Source organism: Sminthopsis crassicaudata, chromosome 3 (assembly GCF_048593235.1).
Source record: "Sminthopsis crassicaudata isolate SCR6 chromosome 3, ASM4859323v1, whole genome shotgun sequence".
In the NCBI taxonomy this organism is placed as follows: domain Eukaryota; kingdom Metazoa; phylum Chordata; class Mammalia; order Dasyuromorphia; family Dasyuridae; genus Sminthopsis; species Sminthopsis crassicaudata.
Window position 1 is genome coordinate 529,389,796 of NC_133619.1, and position 20,184 is coordinate 529,409,979.

General features: G+C 35.0%; 1 protein-coding gene across 3 annotated transcripts in view; it reads left to right on the forward strand.

Moving 5' to 3' along the window:
- Positions 1–27: 27 nt before the first annotated feature.
- Positions 28–20,184, forward strand: part of SLC35F2 (solute carrier family 35 member F2) — an 83,322-nt gene continuing 63,165 nt past the window's right edge. Inside the window, exon 1 of one of the 3 annotated variants that reach the window (XM_074304340.1) lies at positions 28–145. In XM_074304340.1, coding sequence (XP_074160441.1) covers positions 111–145 — 35 coding nt within the window. In that variant the 5' untranslated portion in view covers positions 28–110. Of the gene's footprint in view, positions 146–19,639; positions 19,912–20,184 lie in introns of those variants that run through there. The other 2 variants (XM_074304338.1, XM_074304339.1) reach the window with 2 other exon arrangements.

The following is a 20,184-nucleotide window of genomic DNA, read 5'->3' on the forward strand; positions in this document are numbered from 1 at the left end:
AACCCTGGACATGATGACCCCAGTTCGGATCCTACCACAGATACTAATCAGGCCCTAGGCTCCTGTGCCAGCCATTTGTCCTCTCTCAGCCTAGGGCACACTTTGCCCTCATGGAACTTACAATCTTTGGGGAACTTGGATCAAGGTACGTCAAACAAAGCACAAAAATGCTGCATAAACCACTGAGCAAGCGTACCCAACCAATGCTCTAACTCCGGCTTCATTTCGTTCCCCCTTTTTTCATATCTTCTTGACCCACTTTCCTTCCTTCCTTCTCACTTGAAGTCTTTCTCACCGAGGTTCAAGTAAAAGAGAGAAAGAGTTGGGGTCAAGAAGAATGAGTCTACATCCTCTTCCAGAACCAGGGTTTGAGATCAAATATCGAGTCCTCTTTAAACTGTTTACTCCAGATCTTTCAACTGATCCTGGTATGGAAAGGTCCCCTGACCACTCTATTCTTCGTTCTCTGAGTGTGCTCCACTATCAGAGATGCTGGTAAAATGCAGCGCCCACAAGTCGGGAGAGTGAGCTAGAAAAGGACAGGACGATGGAGTAGTCCCTTATTCTGTCCATGATCGTTCTACTAAATGCAGCCTGCTCTCCCATTGGCTTTTTTTATCGGCTACATAGCTGCGCTAAACTATTAAATTTGCTAAACTATTAAAACCCTTAGGTCTTTTTTCATATGAGCTGATTTCTAGCCATGCCTTCCTTAAGTCAACCAATCAACCAATTGAAAAGCATTCATTCAACACCTTCTATGAGCCAGACATCATGCTAGGAATTGGGTACATAAATACAAAATGAAGGGCTTGTTCTCAAGAAACTCCATCTTCTGTGGGGGAGAAACAGACCCAGACATATACATATGTACATATGTATGTATATTGTGCACAGACACAGGCACACATATACAAAAACATAGATGTGGTATGGGATTGTGCGGTAGAGCCAGAATCAGCCCATCTGATCTCCATTGTCAGTAACCCTAATCCATCTGATGTGGTCCTGGGCAATGGATTGCTTTTAGCAGAGAAAGACTGAAGCCCTGGTAAGATTATAATACTCTCTTATAGTTACAATTATATACTTTATGTATAAGTATACATAATGCATATTCAAATATTATATTGATATTATATTATGTTTAAATATAAAATTATGCATAATTTATAATTATATAAATATAAAATAATTATAATACTCTCTGAAGCAAGCAGGGAAGGGCATGGGTGAGGCTCTACTTTACAGTCCTACCCAGGTAAAGGTCTTTGGAAATCCCACCTTACTGTGTCCAATCAGAAAGCCAAGTTATAATGTCAACCCCCCCAAAATTAAATTTCCCCTCTAAATGTGCCCATGGACTACTCTATCTTTGTTAAAATCCCTTTTAGCCCACCATGCATCCTGCCTCATGGTGTCTTTTTTTCTCACCCTCACCCCCTTTGCCTCATGGTGTTTTTCTCTTTGTTATATCTACCTATTTTAGGGTGCTAAAATCCCTTTTAGGATTAACCCAAGTTAGTCTGCTAAACTATAAGGATTTTGCCTGCCAGCTAACAGCATATTCCCTTTCTCCTGGTTAATTGTGAGTTCCATTAGAGAACTTATTTTTTTTCCATTATAAATTGTTAAATATCCCTTTCCTAGCCAACTATGATATTCTTTCTATTGCTTTTCCCAGAATATTTATGACTCCTGTTGTCTATTTACTTCTTCATTTTGTCTGTAACTTCTTATGATTACATATGTAATGTATTGTAATGGCTGTAACCTGGGGATACATGCCTCTTGATCTTGGACCAGACTCCAATCAACCAGTAGGTTTTATTTCTATTTAAAGTGTAAACAGATACTAGTTTAAGCAGTTCTTATCCTGAGGAAATGGGCCCCAATCCTTGTACCCTTCCATTGGAATTTAGGGTGACCCAGCTAATGAAAGAGAAAACCAACCAGAATGGTCTAGATGTGTATATTATTAGCTAGCCTAATTAATAAATAAATTGATAAATTGATATATTAATTATACAGAAACTCTGTCTTTGGGGTTTTTCATTCATCACAGTTGTTTTTATCTTTATCTATTTCCATTCCAGCAACTCTTATTTAGGTCCTTATTTCCTTATACCTGGATTAAACAATAGTTTCCTATTTGTCCTTCCTTCCTCCAGCACTGCAGCTCCTTCAGGTCATCCTCATGATGGGTCACCACTGGTAGATGATTTAGATGCTTCTAGGATTCAAATCTAATCTCAGATACTTACTAGCTATTTGACCCTGGACAAGTACTTAACACTATTTGCCTCTGTTTTCTCATCTAGAAAATAAGCTGGAGAAGGAAATGGCAAAGTATTCTAGTATTTTTGCCAAGAAAACTCTAGATGGAGTCATGAAGAGTTGGACATGACTGAAGCAATTAAACAACAATAACAGAACAGGAATAACATTAGCAGCTATTTTGTTGGTTTATTGTCAAAATTAAATGAGATATGGGGGCAGCTAGGTGTCGAAGTGGATAGAGCACCAGCCCTGAATTCAGGAGGACCTGAGTTCAAATCTGGTCTCACACACTTAACTCTTCCTAGCTGTGTGACCCTGGGCAAGTCACTTAACCCCAGCCTCAAAAAAAAAAAAAAAATTAAATGAGATAATGCATCTAATATGCTGTATAAATGTGAGCTAATATTATTGTGTTCTCAGGAAGCAGGCAGTATGGTATAGAAGAATGGTTCAAAATCTTTTATTAACATAAAAATCGAGCAATTGTTACCCATTAAGAGCCAGAAGAAGAAAAGATGAATTGTAGTGATTGGTGACTCCATGCTAAGGGGTATTAAATAATCCCTATTTTTTGATGACTTGTGTCCAATATAGAGAATTTTTTAAGATTTGTTAAACCCAGTGACAACTGCCCAATTATGGTAATTCAAATAAAGTTGTCTCCTTCGTGCCCTTCTATCTTGTAAAAATTTTAAAAATAAAACCCCAAATTGAATTTATCATCTTCCCTCCTAACATATTCTTTCCCTCTAATCCCTTTTCCTTAAAAACACAACTCTTAGAATTATCTTTGGATTTACAGGAGCCATTCATGATTTCTGGCTCCGGATGAAGTGTTAGAAATGGGGGTTTGGTGAGTTTTTGTTATTGCTATTAAAATATGTCTGTGTCTCAGTGTGTATATGTATATTCATGTATATGTATATAAAATTCAATATACTTCACTCTAGCTGGAGGTAGATAGCATGTTTTGTCATTAGTCCTTAGGAACTGTGCTTAGTCATTGTATGGATCAGAATTCCTAAGTCTTTCAAAGTTGATTATATTTACAATACTTTCATCATATAAATTGTTCTATTAGTTCTGATCACTTCACTTCACATCAATTCATACAAGTCTTCCCAGGTTTTTCTGAAGCCATCTCCATCATCATTTCTTATAACACACTAGTTTTCCATTTTATAAATATAGTATAATTTGTTCATCTATTTCCCAATTTATAGGCATTCTCTCAGTTTTTAAATCTTTGCTACTGCAAAAGGAATGGCTCTGAATGTTTTTCTCTTTATTTGATCTCTTTGGAGTATAGACTTAGTAGCAGTATCACTGGATCAGAGGCAAAGCTTAATAGCTTTTTTGGCATAAGCCCAGCTTATATAAATGGTGAATTTGAATGAGGCTTTTTAATATAATAAATACCAAGACACAGTGCAAATATACTGACATTCTAATTTATTTAGCATTTATTAAATGCTTCTATATGCTAAGTGCTAGAAGAGCAAAAATAGGTTTGACACTGACTTTTCCCAAGAAGCTAAAATTTAAAGGTAAGGCAGGACAAATATACAAATGAATGATAATTCAAGGAAAAGGGAAACGTGTGCAAGTACAAGAAATTTGAGGAAAATATCATTTTTACCTGGGAATTAGTCCAAGAAAGCTTTATAAAAGAAGCAGCATATTAGTAGCTTTGTAAGCGATGAGGAAAAGGGGTATCAATATAAAGAGAACAAAAGATGAAGTTCATTCCAGACATAGGGAATGTTGTGAGCAAATATATAGAGAAGAGAGCTCAGGAAAAACTCTTGTTGTTTTGTGACATTGAGTTATTTGTATGACCAGTCATTTTTTGTATTTTTCTATGTTCAATATTTTGTAGATACCTGACTCAGGAGTTATAGTATTTGGTTTTCCTGTTATAGATGGTCAAATCCACAATGTAGCTCTTGGACTCCATCATAGAATTCCCTGGTGGTGTGAACTGATTGCTATATTTGTAACCCTTAGTGCTAGAATAGTTCACAATGGTAGGTCTGTAGTAGCACAGGAGTTCAAGAAATATTTAAGTGATTGATAAAGGATTGGTTACATTTGCCTTAACAGCCCCAAAATTTCATGTCTAATTTAGAACCTTTTTCATAGAAGCAATTCAGTTTTTCTTTCTTTTACATGGTATTACCTTAGAACAAGCTATTTGGAACTAATGATTTGAAGGACTAACTGCTTTTTATTAGACCTGATTTAATGAGAAAACAAGTAACATAAAAATCAAAGATATTCAAGCTCAGAGACTACTTAGCTGATTTATTTTGATGAGTGTTTCAATTATTTAGTTATTCTGAATTTATATCATTTTAATTATTTATGACAATATCATGTAGTGCATTAGTAAATGTCTTGGAGCATATTTTGTAAATGTAGAAGCATCTGAGTAATAAGATCACCATAACCATACCATTTAATTTTTGCTGACAAGTGGGATGAGATGGGAGGGGTGAGGGAAGAAGGTATTTATGAAAATCATTAGGAACCGTTTTCATGCAATAGGCTTAAATTGATACAAGCCAGTTCTTATTTGCATTTTCAATGCATTGTTCCACTATGGTTTTCCAATACTTTTCAAAGCTGTCAGCAGTTTAATAATATAGTTAGTTCATTATCTGGCCTAAAGTATCATTTCTATGTGCACTCAATTCTGCCTACCTAAAATTCTCAAGTGCTTACCTCCTTACTTTTTGATAAGAGCACTTTTTAAAGATGCTTCTTTACTTCCTAAATGTCCAGACCTCTTTCCTTTGTACTTCTTGGCAAAGTTTCAAAAGCACTCCACTGTTCCAGCATTAATGGTATCTACTTACTGTGCCTAAAAAGTAATAAGACTGATTTTCTTAGATCATACAGGAAAATTAATATCATGATTTGTTACTTTCACTTTTCATATATTGTTGAACTTGTTCTCTTCCATTTATTTCATTTTTTTCTTTGACATTAATAACAGTACACTTTATTATTCCTGTGAGGTGATGTACTGCTACTGGAACTCTATTCTGGCCTTAGACATTTACTAGGTAGGTGACCTAACCCCTGTCTACCTCAGTTTCCTCAATTGTAAAATGATATTACTAATAGTACTTACCTCCATTCAGCACAGTGCCTGGTGCATAGTAGGTGCTTAATAAATGCTTGTTTCCTTCCTCCCTCCCTTCTTTTTTCCCTCTCTCTCTGTTCTCTTCTTCCTTCTTTCTCTCCCTCTCTCTTTCCCTTTCTTCCTCTGAATCTTTCACTGGAGCATGGAAATGAATCTGTGTTCTAAAATATTAGAGCAAAAAATAAAAAAGAAAAAAAACAAGAAAATGTAAACTGTCCGATGGGATTCAACTGATTTGGAGAACAGATCGAGGAGAAATCTTTTAAGAAATATTTTCTAAACTTTCTGAAACTCATGTGAGTATGATGATACAATGCTAAAATTCTGTAAGATATCCCTGCCTCCACTGGCCCCAATTGTCCTGCTGCTTTGATGAAGAATCCCATCTCCTTTTTCTATTCTTTGCCTCCGTTCTCTTCTTCTTAAGAGATCCATAAAACTCCTGCTATTTTGGGGTAGGGGGAACTCTACCCTCTTTTTTTTGATCTCCCATATCTTCCTCTTTTGCAAAGCTGAAAAGGAATACAAATCTCCTGGTCTTTGTGGTCAATCCAAACCTTAACAGAAGAAAACTATTACAGAAGCACAGACAAGTAGAATAATTTTGAAAGTAACATGTAGAAGTTATTACAAACTTTTTTTAAAAAAGCAAATGATATGAAATGATTCATTGTTTCATATACATTGGCCTATATATGTTCTACATATGGAAATACTATATTTTTTGTACTTAAATTTAGAATAGAAAGAAAACATACAAAGAAAAGAAATACAAGAATTAACAATTATTTAGATATATTGGAGAAGTAATAGAAATTAATCAAGCATGATACTGAGATGGTAAACTGGGGTAACTGAAAGCATGGTATTCCCCTCAATAGTAACAAGGAAATTCAGAAGGGGGAAAGGTTTTGAAGGGGAAAAGGTAATGAGCTATCAGGTGATAACCTGATAATTGGCTATCATCAGGACTCACCTGCATCACTGGACTGGAGTTCAACAAAGAAATTAGGATTTGATTAATAGATCTAGGAATCAATTGCTTAGAGATAATAATTCAGTTGATCTTGTTGATGAATTTTCTGAGAGAATCCAGGGAGATGAGAGAAGAATGTCAAGGACAGAGTCCTGGGAACACTGACAGTTGGGAACAGAATATTGTTCTAGTAAAGGAAATTGAGAAGGAGCCGTCAGACATGGAGAGACCCAAGGAAAAAACGGTATGTCATAAAAAGAGAAAGTACCCAGGAGAAGAAGGCGGTCAACAATGTCAGATTCTATAGAAAGGTCAAAAAGTAAGAAAACTTGAGAAAGTTATTAGATTTGGCAATTAAGTGATTATTGGTAAATTAAATGATTAATACAGATATATAACTTATATAGATATATAGGACCAAGAGCTATTCCCCAATGGATAAGGATAAGTATTTTTTTTTTGTAATTGTAAACTATTAGCAATAACATTAAAGAGTCCTTCAAATTACTAATATGAGAAAAATATAAATCAAAACAACTTTGAATTTTACTTCACACTTCCCAAGCCATTTTCCCTGCACTAGTCACTCTCTTCTCTTCTTTCCACTTTGACCAATTCAACTCTACACTGTCTTTTTCTCTTGAATCTTTCCAGATTGGATATTTCCCACCATTTGTCACCCTCATTCCTACACATATTCTGCTTAATGAAATGAAGAAAAACATGCAACCATTATGAATGGCCTACTACACATTTATGTTGTATACTAGGCCCTCACTACTGCTAAAAAATGTTATCATATCTCCCATTTCAAATCAATCCTACTCTTTACCATAGTTCTTCCAAATCTTTTCATACCTCTTTAAATTATCCATGGTTTCCCTTTCTTCTACTTTCTTCCAAGAGGAATTATATATACTCTACATTCTAAAAGATAAATTCACTTGACTATGGCCTCAAGTTAAATATAAAGTGCTAAAGGCAACTAGCAAGGGGTTAAAAATTAAATGGGGAGAAGTAGAGGCAATGAGTATAGAATGCTTTTTCCAACAGTTCTGTAGTAAAAAAGAAATGAGAGATGCAACAATAGCTTGAAGCTATTGCCAAGTGAGACTTTTTTTTTTTTTTTTTAAAGAACGAGCCAGACTTGGGTATTTTTTGGAATAAACAAAAAAAGAAACAGAGTATCCTGCATCCCTTAGAAAATAGAGTATATATAATTCCTCTTGGAATTTTATATATTCACCAGTAGCCTTCTTTTCCACTCATCCCACTTGGAGATTTTTTTTAAAATGTGTAAACTCAGCTAAACCAAATTGTGAAATAAGTCCTTATAGAAACACATGGCAAAGGCTGATTGATATGTGTATACAATTTCGGATAACTATTTCTGAACAATTATCCTAAACTAATGTTCATAGAACATAGAATCCTAGAACTAATGTTCTATGTAAAGAAAAGTTTATTTTAATTCTTCAGGTAGTGTGAATTTAGAATCTGCTAAGAAGTAGCCTAAGAGTAACCCTAAATTCAAAATTAAGGATTATTAAGAGCAAGCATTCCTATAAAAGCAATAAGCTAGAAGCATGTTTACCTCAGTTTCCTTATCTGTATATTGAGATGGAAAAGAAAATAATAAACCATTCCAGTATCTTTGCCAAGAAAACCTCAGAGAATTCACAAATAATTGGACATTGAAATGATTGAGCAATAAGAAATAGCAAGGTTGATCCATGAAACAGATTAGAAATATAATATACCAAACTAAATGAATAAAGTCACAATGTTTGATAAGTCTGAAGATCCCAGCTATTGAAGCAAAAATTCACTATTTGACAAAAGTGATTGGGAAAGCTGGAAAGCAATTTGACTGAAAGTTGGTATAGAACAATATTTTATTGTATTTACCAAGATAAGCTAAAAATAGGTAAATAATTTAGATATAAAGGATTTCAAGCAAATCAGTAGAGAAGAGAAGAAATTAGGATCTATTAGATCTAGGGACAGGAGAAAAGGTCTTGATCTAACAGAAAAAAGGGAAGTTCACAGAAAGCTAAGTGGATAAATTTGATTGCATAAAATTTTAATGTTTGTGAACTAACAACTCAAAAGCAAAAGAAAAGCAGGAAACTGAGGGGGGGGGAAAGGGAAGAAATCTCTGCAGCATGTTTCTCTGATAAATCTCCTGTCTAAAATATCTAGGAAACTGATCAAATTTCCAAGAATAAGGATAATTTCCCAATTGACAGTGCTATGAATAAGCTACTTTCAGAGGAGGAAATCAAAGCTATCAATAGCCACATGAAAAAAATGCATTAAATCATTAATGATTAGAGAAGTGCAAATAAAAATGATTCTAAAGTACCACCTCATAGCCATCATATTAACTAAGATAACAGAAATAAAAAAGAAAAGAAAAATGGTAAGTGCTAGAAAAGATGTTTGTGTATGTGGGGAAGACACATTAATACACTGTTGGTGGAATTGTGAACTAATCCAATGTGTCTGAAAAGCAATTTGAATCTGAAATCCAAAGACTACTAAACTGTGCATACCCTCTGGACCAGCAATACTGCTACTAAGTTGATGTATATGAATGTGATGGGATGCTATTGTTTTATAAGGAGTGATGAAAGGATTGTTTTCAGAAAAATCTGGGAAGACCTGTATGAACTGATGCAAAGTAAAGGAAGTAGAGCAATATTATAATGATAATCAATTGTGAAAGACTCAGTAACCCTTGTCAAGATCACACTCCTCTTTTTACTTCTCTATTAGGAGACAACCTGTTTTCCAAAGTTAAGAAGCAGCTAGACTTTGCCCTGAGCTTGGCATAAGAATGATCCTTTGTGTTCATCCTCTGGATGATTTTAGTTATAGCAAAATCCTAGAATTGTTTCACACTAGCACCAGGTATTCTCTGAACTTGAACATATTCTGTTCATAAAGCCCTATGCATCAAACTTGTCTCTTTTTTTGTTACTCTTCAATTTTAGAGTTACATCTTCATACCTATTAAAATATGTATTTAGATTTGCTCATACTAAAGTTGGTCCCCCAATGGAGTGGGCTTGGGATGTGGCACATGTGTCTAGTTTTCTTCCTTTTTTAGGAAGGACAAATCCCTTTGCAACCATTTCTCTCACAAAAAAATAAAATTCTGCTTTATTTTTGACTCTCCTGCCATCCACAAGTTAGAAATTGGTTCAATTGTGACCTATCTCAATTCCAAAAGACTCATGATAAAACATTTGGAATAAGACTAATGGGGAAATTTGTTTAGCATGACTATATAGATTTGTAATAGGTTTTGTTTTCTTCTCTTCTCATTGGGTGGAGATGGAGACATGGGGGGAGAGTATTTGGAACTGATAAAAGAATAAAAAATATTTTGTACTTAATAAATGAATAGATAAATCATTTTATGATTCAGACCCAGTTCCAATGATCTTGTGATAAAGAGAGCCATCTACACCCAGAGAGAGGACTGTGGGAACTGAATGTGGTTCATAACACAGCATTTTTACTCTTTTTGTTGTTGTTTGCTTGCATTTTATTTTCTTTCTCATTTTTTCTGGTTTGATTTTATTTTTCTTGTGCAGTAAGATAATTGTATAAATATGTATACATATATTGGATTTAACATACATTTCTACCATGTTTAACATATATTGGACTACTTGCCATCTAGGGGAGGGGTTTGGGGAAAGAGGGGGAAGTGGAACCCAAGATTTTGCAAGGATTAATATTGAAGAACTTATCCATCCAAATGTTTTAAAAAATAAAAATATTTAATTTAAAAAATCATCTTAAAAAGAGAAAGGCAGTTTTTGAGCAGTGTGCCTTTTGGAGAATGAAGAATATTGATCATATGGATCCAGAATGAAGAGTAAAAAAAAGTCATAGCAAAGAGAAGCAAAGATAATTTTTGCTATTCTTCTAATCACTTCCTCATCCACTGTTACAGTAAATGCTCTTTTTAAAAAATTTCATTTATTTATTTATTTGTACTAAGCAATATTCTTAATGGTACAAATTTGATGGAAAAAGGATTGCTTTCTTAATAATTCCAAAATATTCTTACTTTCATACATACCTTCCCTGTGAGAAAAAGGGATTTCACTAGAATGCTACAGAATTATCTTTCAACCAACCTCAAATTCAATACCTTTCTAAGGAGAGCTTATGGGTTACTATATTTGATGTATATATTTGTTTAAACATTAAACAAATTAATTATAATATATATATTTGTTTAAACATTGAACAAATTAATTAATCTTTTGTATATTCTGTAGGGTGAAATACTCTCTTCTACTCAATATGTACTTATTACTTTGAGTACTTATTTAGGAATTGGGGATCTTGTTACATAAATTTGTGAAAACAGACAAGGAGGTATTTAGAAATCTCCTGAAGTATATTTCTAGATGAGTACATAAAAAAAAGAGAAAATTATCTTTTTAGGTCAGTCCATGAGACTGGGTCTAGTTGATAAAAGACCAGAGATTGGGAATCCTTGGGTCATGTGTTATATATTATATACCATGATGTCAGAGTTTGACTATATAGTTTCATTTTCATTAATGATGAATTTAGATCATTATAGAAACATCATCAAACTTGTATCATTTTACTTTTATTTATTGTCTGCATTCCAGGTTCATTTAACTTTTGCAAATCTTTGCAAAAAGATCCTGATTTTATCTCTAGGATTTGATTTAAATGTTTCCTTTGTAATGCTGGAGAAACTGAGGCAAGATAGAAATTAGAGAGTATTTAATAATTTATTAAATGGGAGAGATTTACTGGGACCAAATGGATCCATGGTTTGGTCCCAGGGCTGAATGAGAGTATCGTCTCCAAGAATGCTGCAAATAATGAAAGTTCTCAATGACCAATATACACATGGCTCAGACTCAGGGGGGTAGACTGAGGCGGGGTTGAAGTCAGGGTCCGGAGATTGGTAATGAGACTCTGAAGGGTGGGGTGAGCCTTCGGAGAGGGGGATGACATAATAGGGAGAGGCACCCCAGACATGGGGAAAGGCATCTTGATAAGCCCATATCTGACATTCCGGTAGCTTGAAATGGGGAGATATTCTGATATTCTAAAACATAAGATCTTTTATCCTTATCAAATATTCTGATAAGAGGGAGGGGAGGTTTGCAGGACTGAGCTTTGAGCTGAAGCAGAGAAACTGAGTCAGAATAACACCTTCTAAAATCTACTACATCCTACCTTAAATTTCAGGACTATTATATGATCCCAGAACTTTAAGCCATCAAGACATCAAAATCCTTCACAACTTTTCTTTAGTGTAGATTATTGATATTTTGTGCCAAATTTAGGCATAAGGAAGATACTTTTGATAGGATGGAGATAAGTACCAAGATTATCATGAAAGAAGTAACTTACCCTCAATACTGATGATCACATAATGGTCATGTGTTCCTATGCAATCAGGTACTTATTAGCTGTGTGAGTTTGGGCAAGTCACTTAACCTTGTTTGCCTCAATGTCCTCATAATTATGCAAATAGTCCTTATTTTCAAGGCGCTTACCCTTAAAAGCTGAAAAGCAAAATGGGAGGGGCTAGCTAGGTGGCACAGTGGATAGAGCACCAGCCTTGAATTCAGGAGGACCTGAGTTCAAATCTGATCTCAGACATTTAACACTTCCTAGCTGTGTGACCCTGGGCAAGTCACTTAACCCCAGCCTCAGGAAAAAAAAAAAGAAAGAAAGAAAGAAAGAAAGAAAAGCAGAGTGGGAGGCTCACAAAGATTTGAGCTCACAAAAATGAGTCTTGACTCCAGACTGATGCCCTTTCACTTCACCACCTGTTTATTATTTTAGTCACAAGTGAAGTATTGTTTATAAAATAACCTGGAAAAGGAAATGACAATTCCACCCCATTATCTCTGCCTAGAAAATCCCCAGCAGGGTCACAAAGTATCAACCATGACTGAGAGGACGGAACAACAACAAACATACAGTAAAATTAAAATATTATGACTTTGATAGTTTAAAGTCCTGAGGTCATATAACAGCCCTGAGATTTAAGGTAGGAGGTAGTATGTCTTAGAAATAAAGGGAAGCTTTGGGAGGAGTTCCACCTTCTAGCTTTGCAATTAGAGGAGAGAGAGAGGCTGAGGGAATCAGGAAGGTGTTAAGTTTTTTTGTTCTTTGGAGCAGAGCTGTAGAAAACTATCCTTTCTGTTAGAATGTGATATACTGTGTCTTTTTTATGGTAGACATCTCTAAATCTTATTGTAGCTAAGGGGAATATCATTTCTTTTTTGAATCAAATAAGAATATGTGGTCATATTTCACACGAAGCAGGTAGGTGGCTCAGTGGATGGCACACTGAGCCTGGAGTCATGAAGACCTGAGTTCAAAGGTGGCCTGGGGGTAGCTAGGTGGGGCAGTGGATAGAGCACCAGCCAGGAAGTCAGGAGGACCTTAACTTAACACTTCCTAGCTGTGTGACCCTGGGCAAGTCACTTGACCCCAATTGCCTCAGCTCCCCCCTAAAAAAAAATGTGGCCTTGGACACTAATTAACTTTGTTATCTGGGTGACTCTCTTAATCTCTGTTTGCCTTAATCCACTGGAGAAGGAAATTGCAAACCCCTCTATCTTTGCCGAGAAAACCCATAGTCCAAGAAGTCATAAAAAGACAAGACATAACCAAAAACCTGTCACCTAGAAGGGCCTTTTTTTTTTTTTTTTTTTTTTTTTTTTTTTTGCATGTTATTTGTCCTTCATTTTGTAAGAGGGCTAATGACATTATGTAATGGTGGATATCTTTATTCATGCATGAGTTGGATTTAATCGAGACAGAGTTGCAAAAAGTTATCAGCCTCTTTCTTTCAGAGACATTGAAATCCAATAGCAGGACAAAAGGTGTCTGCTTTGGTCCAAGATGCAGTGAATGACCTTGGCATCTTCCATGTCTGACCAAAATCTAAGTTCTCTACAAGGCATTGGCTGCCTTCATGGCTGTTAGAACAAATTGCTCTCATCTGCCCATTTAGACAAAGGAAGTCTTCATGCTTGGGACTAAATGCCCTGTTAACTCACCAATGAGTATAAAGTCAGTTACCTTCAATCTGGTTTAGTCTGTCTGTTGAGACAATTTACAGGAATGTGGCTGCTACAAATGCTACAGCTTTTTGGAGTAACAAGTTAGAGCAAAGAGCTAGTTTAGACACCAAAGATGGATGAATAGGATTTAGCAAAGTTCTCACAAATGAGGTGCTAGTTTTTCTTGAATAATGCATATACAAAAGGAACAGATATATAGACAACCCATCATTCTTCTTTGATACATCTTATAGCATTTAGTACTATACTTTTATGGCATGTATTTATGCTCAATAAATGATTGGTTGATTGATTAGCTTATGTTATAACTTATCTTTACTACAGTGAGATATTTTCAAGGGTCTGATTTTTATTAGTGTGAGTTTTTTCCTTCAGATGATACAGACTACAGTCTCTTCATTACACTCTTGTCTGATTTTCATTCAAGTCCTTCCTCCACTAAAGCCATGAAAGATTTCTCTGCTATTCTGAAAGATTTGTAATATCAATCTGGTTTCTCCTTCAATTATCCAATTCATTCATGCCTTCTCAGTCTATGAAGATTTTTCTTGTCTTTCTGTTAGTTCTTCCAATGGGGTCAACCCAAAGTGCTGGGGGACACTTTTTATACGGTATTGGTGGACCATATAAGTTGTCCACTGATTGTCCCTGACTCTTATCACACAGTCCACATTCTTTCCTGATAGTTATTTAAATGACACTTGTTATGCCATCTTTTTTTTTTTTTTGCATGAGTAATTTTTTTTATAACATTATCCCTTGTATTCATTTTTCCAAATTTTCCCCTCCCTCCCTCTACTCTCTCCCCTAGATGACAGGCAATCCCATACATTTTACATGTGTTACAATATAACCTAGATATGTGTGTAAATCCAATTTTCTTGTTGCACATTAAATATTAGATTCCAAAGGTATAAGTAACCTGGGTAGATAGACAGTAGTGCTAATATTTTACATTCACTTCCCAGTGTTCCTTCTCTGGGTGTAGTTATTTCTGTCCATCATTGATCAACTGGAAGTGAGTTGGATCTTCTTTATGTTGAAGATATCCACTTCCATCAGAATACCCCTTCATACAGCATTGTTGTTGAAGTGTACAGTGATCTTCTGGTTCTGTTCATTTCACTCAGCATCAGTTCATGTAAGTCTCTCCAAGTCTCTCTGTATTCCTCCTGCTGGTCATTTCTTACAGAGCAATAATATTCCATAACCTTCATATACCATAATTTACCCAACCATTCTCCAACTGATGGACATCCATTCATCTTCCAGTTTCTAGCCACTACATAAAGTATGCCACAAACATTTTGGCACATATGGATCCCTTTCCCCTTTTTAGTATTTCTTTGGGATATAAGCCCAATAACAGCAATGCTGGATCAAAGGGAATGCACAGTTTGATAACTTTTTGGGCATAGTTCCAGATTGCTCTCCAGAATGGCCAGATTCTTTGACAGCTCCACCAACAATGTATTAATATCCCAGTTTTCCCACATCCCCTCCAACATTCATCATTATTTGTTCCTTAGCCAATCTGACAGGTATGTAGTGGTATCTCAGAGTTGTCTTAATTTACATTTCTCTGATCAGTGGTGATTTGGAACACTTTTTCATATGAGTGGATATAATTTCAATTTCATCATCTGATGCCATATCTCTTGCACGATTCTTGGCAATGATACAACTTAGATGTGCCCACCACATGCCTCCCTTTACCATTTCAGTGAACTTTAACTTTAATTCTTTAGAGATTGTGATATTCCATGACTAACAACTGTGCAGCAGCATCAGAAAAAATATTTTCTTTCCTAGGGGGAATCTTAAGGGTCCTTAAAATGTCAGTAATTATTATGTGAATTTTGTCTGTTGGGTATTCCCATAACAATGAAGGTTTCATACCACCTATAACTTAGTAGATGAAAACAAGTCAGTTGTATGTAACTCAGAGAATTTAAATGATTTTCTTTGGATTACACAGCTAATGTCAGAGAAAGAATTTGAATGTAAATCTTCCTAGTTCTAACTCTAGCACTTAGATTATATAGTTTTGTCTCTCTATAGTCAATAAAGGGAAAGCACAGTTTTTCAAAGACAATCCAATCTATTCTCATTCTATTTAACTAAGGCACTTTCATTGTGCATTTGATGCCTCTATTGAAGACATATTTATTGATGGGCAAGCTATTTGGTATATCCATCTAATAATATAGCATATCCTAGAAAATAGGCATTCCCCTAATAAAAGAACTAATCAAATGAATTTCTCCAAGCAAAAATGCTATGTAAGCACAGAATATTATTGATTTGTTTTTCTTCTTGGTCATTTGCATCATTTTCCTAAAAATCTTAAATAATTGGTCTTTTAAAATTTTTTATGGTTGATTACTATCTTATGTACTTAGGGCAATTCAGATTAAAAACACACACACACACAGACACACAGACACACACACACCCCTATCCACCAAAAACCCAGGTTGATTTTGAGTAGGATTCTTCAAACACTCTTATAAGAGCTAATACTTAAAGCACAGCTATAACAAGACATTTATGAATCATGGTGAGCCTCTAGTGGTGACAGGCATATTTACCAGAATGATAGCAATAGAATTTTTTTTTAACATGGATTTTCAGTAGTCACTTAAAAAAAAACCCCACCAAAAAACCAAGTATAGATTATACTTTAAAAGTTCACATTCATAATGATTATCATTATATCTTTATATCTATAATTTAATTAGCTTGACCATTAATAATTGGATAAAGAAGTTATGAATATTTCTAACTATATCTTCCCTTATTTCCCCTTGTCATTTTTCTTCCTCTTGCAATTTAATTTTTTCAATTAAAAAGATGCAATTTAATTAACATATTCTTATCATAGTATTAAGATATAACTCACATAGCAATCATAATCTTTCCGACTTGTCAAAATTATGCATCATTAAAATTATAACCTTGACTTTCTCAATTAATGCCTTGAAAAATTGCAATATATTCTTAATGGATGCACATATCTTTTATCATTCCATGTCATATCAGAGATACAGATTTATGCTTATTAATAACTTTAGTTCTAGAATTTTTTTCTCTTTTTGAAATCTGTTACAAATAATGAATATGAAAGGAATTTCCACAGAATCTTTCCCAAAGCTTTGTTATAACTCATACAAAGCTTTGTTATATCAGCTGACTGATAAAACTTTTCTTTTTGTAACATTAAAGCCTAAATTATATTTTGCAGCATTTTCTTTCGATAAAAGATCATGGATAGATGCCCAGAAACCCACTCTAAGTATTTTAATCTTGATACTAAAATAATGCAAGCCGATCAATATTCATCTGTAGAGAATGATCTCATTTTGGAGTAATGCTGGGGCAGTGTTAAAGTTATTGCCGATAGTTAAGTTATTGTTAGGAAGTTTGGTGTAACAGAAGAACATGGAACTTGGAATCAGAAGATCTGGCTGGGATCAACATCTAGCTGTGTCACTTAATAGCTTGATAATCTTGAAAAAGTCACAAAACCTCAGATTTGTAATCAATAAACTGAGATAATAATAATAATAATATTTTAAGTTTTCTTTTTTATTATAGCTCTTTATTCACAAAACATATACATGGGGAATTTTTTCAACATTGACCCTTGCAAAACCTTCTGTTCCAAATTTTCCCCTCCTTCTCCCCCACCCTCTCCCCTAGATGGCAGGTAGTCTAATACATGTTAAATATGTTAAAATATATGTTAAATCCAATACATGTATACATATTTATACAGGCATCTTGCTACACAAGAAAAATTGGATCTAGAAAGAAAAAAAAAAACTGAGAAGGAAAACAAAATGTAAGCAAACAATAACCAAAAGAGTGAAAATGCTATGTTGTGGTCCACACTCAATTGTCACAGTACTCTCTCCAGGTGTATATGGCTCTTTTTATCACTGAACAATTAGAACTACTTTGAATCATCTCATTGTTGAAGAGAGCTACATCCATCAGAATTGATCATCATATAATCTTCTTGTTGCCATGTATAATGATGAGATAATACTTATTATACTATTTATCCCACAAAGTTGTGAGGAAAAGGCTTTGGAAATATTAATAAGTGTAAACTGTTATTATCATTGTTTTTAAAGGACTATATTTTAAAAGAAAACACAACAATCATCAAAACAATATTGCATAGAGTTTTAAAGAATCTGCATACATTTATTGCTATTTCCTTCCATTATAGTAAATTTCACTTTTGAGAATCTCTTGTAGTAGAAAGATGCTTAAACCAGAAGTCAGAGAACCGAAGTTCAAGTTCTGTTTCGTCTACTTTGATGCGTCAAAATTGCTTTATAATCATAAATAAATGTAAGTTAGTATATATTAAGACATGAAGTTAGCTCCTTTCAAGCTCATAGTCTTTTTTTAAAAAGTTTTTTTTTATTTTCAAAATACATTCAAAGGTAGTTTTCAACATTCACCTTGCAAAACCTTGCGTTCGAGTTTTTTTCCCCCTCCCTTCCTCTCATCATTTCCCTAGACAGCAAATAATCCAATATATAGGTTAAAAATGTGCAATCTTCTAAACATATTTCCACATTTTTCATGTTGCACAAGGAAAACCAGATCAAAAGGGGAAAAAATGAGAAAGAAAAAAAGCAAGCAAACAACCACAAAAAAAAGGTGAAAATACTATGCTATGATCCACATTTAGTCCCCCTAGTCCTCTTTCTGGATGCAGATAAGCCCATAGACTTTCAATCATCAACTATTGGAATCATTTCTTTTATGTCAATTTAAACATGTAATAGTTTCTGTATATTCTTGTCTCACATTAGAAAGTCATGTAAATACAATTTTTTTATTCCACTTGATTTTTTTTGGAAGGGATGTTAAATTGATAAGCTCTTTCTTTTGTTTTCTTTTTAAAAATTGATTGAACAACTAACAATGTCACTTTCAATAGCTCTTCCCCATCAAAAATAATGCTCCCCTAAATATATATATATATATATATATATATATATATATATATATATTTGATATGTTGACCATGTCTGCCCATACCATAGCTGTGGTCTACCACAGAAAAGTGAGGTATATTTCGTTATCAATAAGGAAGATCTTTTTTTAAGGCTTCGTTAAAATATAATTTCTTACTGGAAGTCTCTTTGGAGTTGCCAACCCTTTAATTCTTGGCAAAGTGCTTTGAGTTCATCATAGCTTGGGTCATGCCAGGGGGCAAAGAAATAGTAAAGAAAAAAGAAAACAGGTCAGATCTTTATCTCTCCCAAATGTTTTTCCACTTATAGAAGCAAAGGGAGGTCATGCTTCCTTCTCAGGGTACATAATGCTTTGAAATAATATGAAAGACATAGGTTGATCTAGATGCTCCAGGAACCAGTTCCAAGAGATTTGATACTGCTTTCAATTTCTCCTCAGCACATGAGCTCAGCTAATGGAGTGGCACCGGGACAGGGCATCCCAGAATTGGTGCCAACTAGCAGAGCTGGCAAACTTATTTTGTTTTATGCTGTCACAGCTTGCTGCAACTCTGAATAACAAAGGGCTAGCTAAACTAGGTCTGAGAAGGAAGGAAATACACCATGCTTCACACAACAGAGTATGTTTTCGCTTTCATTTTATAGTTTCAACAGTATTTTTAAAAGAAAATGACACAGGACCAGAGGCGGTTTAGTTTTCTTTTCTTTTCTTTTTCCCCTTAAGGAAAGTTAAATAAATCAGAAGGAAGTTTAAGAGATACCGGGAGGGACAAGATTCTTTAAAAGAATGTTTAGTTATCGTTTAGCTCTCTTTCTGTACTCTGCTGAAAGCAACCTGGTAATAACAACAATAAAAAAATTAACATCTCATTTATTGGCATTAAATAGGAGTCATAAAAACATGAAATGCACATAAGTTGTCAGAACTAACTGCCCACGAAAGCAATTTCCCTTCTCTCTGTCTTGTGTTCTTTGCACCCCAAAGCTGCCAGTGTTATAATTTGCAAATGGATTGTCTGGCTCTCCTCTCCCGACTGTTAATGATTTGCTGCAGAAGGAGCAAGGCAGAGGAGAGTCAGAAAGAGGAGAATTCCGCGGTTGGAGAGGAGTCTGATCCAGCTTCACACAAGCACCGCCTCTTCCCTTCTCGGGCCAGCAGGCATATTTTGGTGGAGATCCCATAGTGCTAGTCTAGAGCGAGGCAGACGCAGATCTTGCACATGGAGGCGCCTAGTCCACAAGCCCCATGCTCCTCGGAAGCACCGGGACTTCTCAACAATTTCATGAATCTCTTACTCAGGATCAAAGAAAAACTCTTCACCTGGTGAGTACAAAGAGCAGAGGGTTCACCAGCTCTGGAAGAAGGCGGGCAGGGACGAAAAAAAAGGCGAAATACCTTGGTAGGTAAGTTGTTTAGTTACTAGAGGAACCACACACGTGTCGCCAAAGCTACAAACTCCCCCGAGCTGAATTTCTGGTAAAGAAGCAGGGGATGCAAAAGCTCGAGCTTGGAGTGACCCCAAACCTGTTTTGGGAGGTCCGGTCAAAAATGGATGTTTAACGTCATCAGGTTTCTTGAAGTGTGTGTGTGTGTGTGTGTGTGTGTGTGTGTGTGTGTGTGTGTGTGTGTGTGTGTGTGGAGGGGGGGGTGCAACATTTTCGGAATTTCCCTTTCCA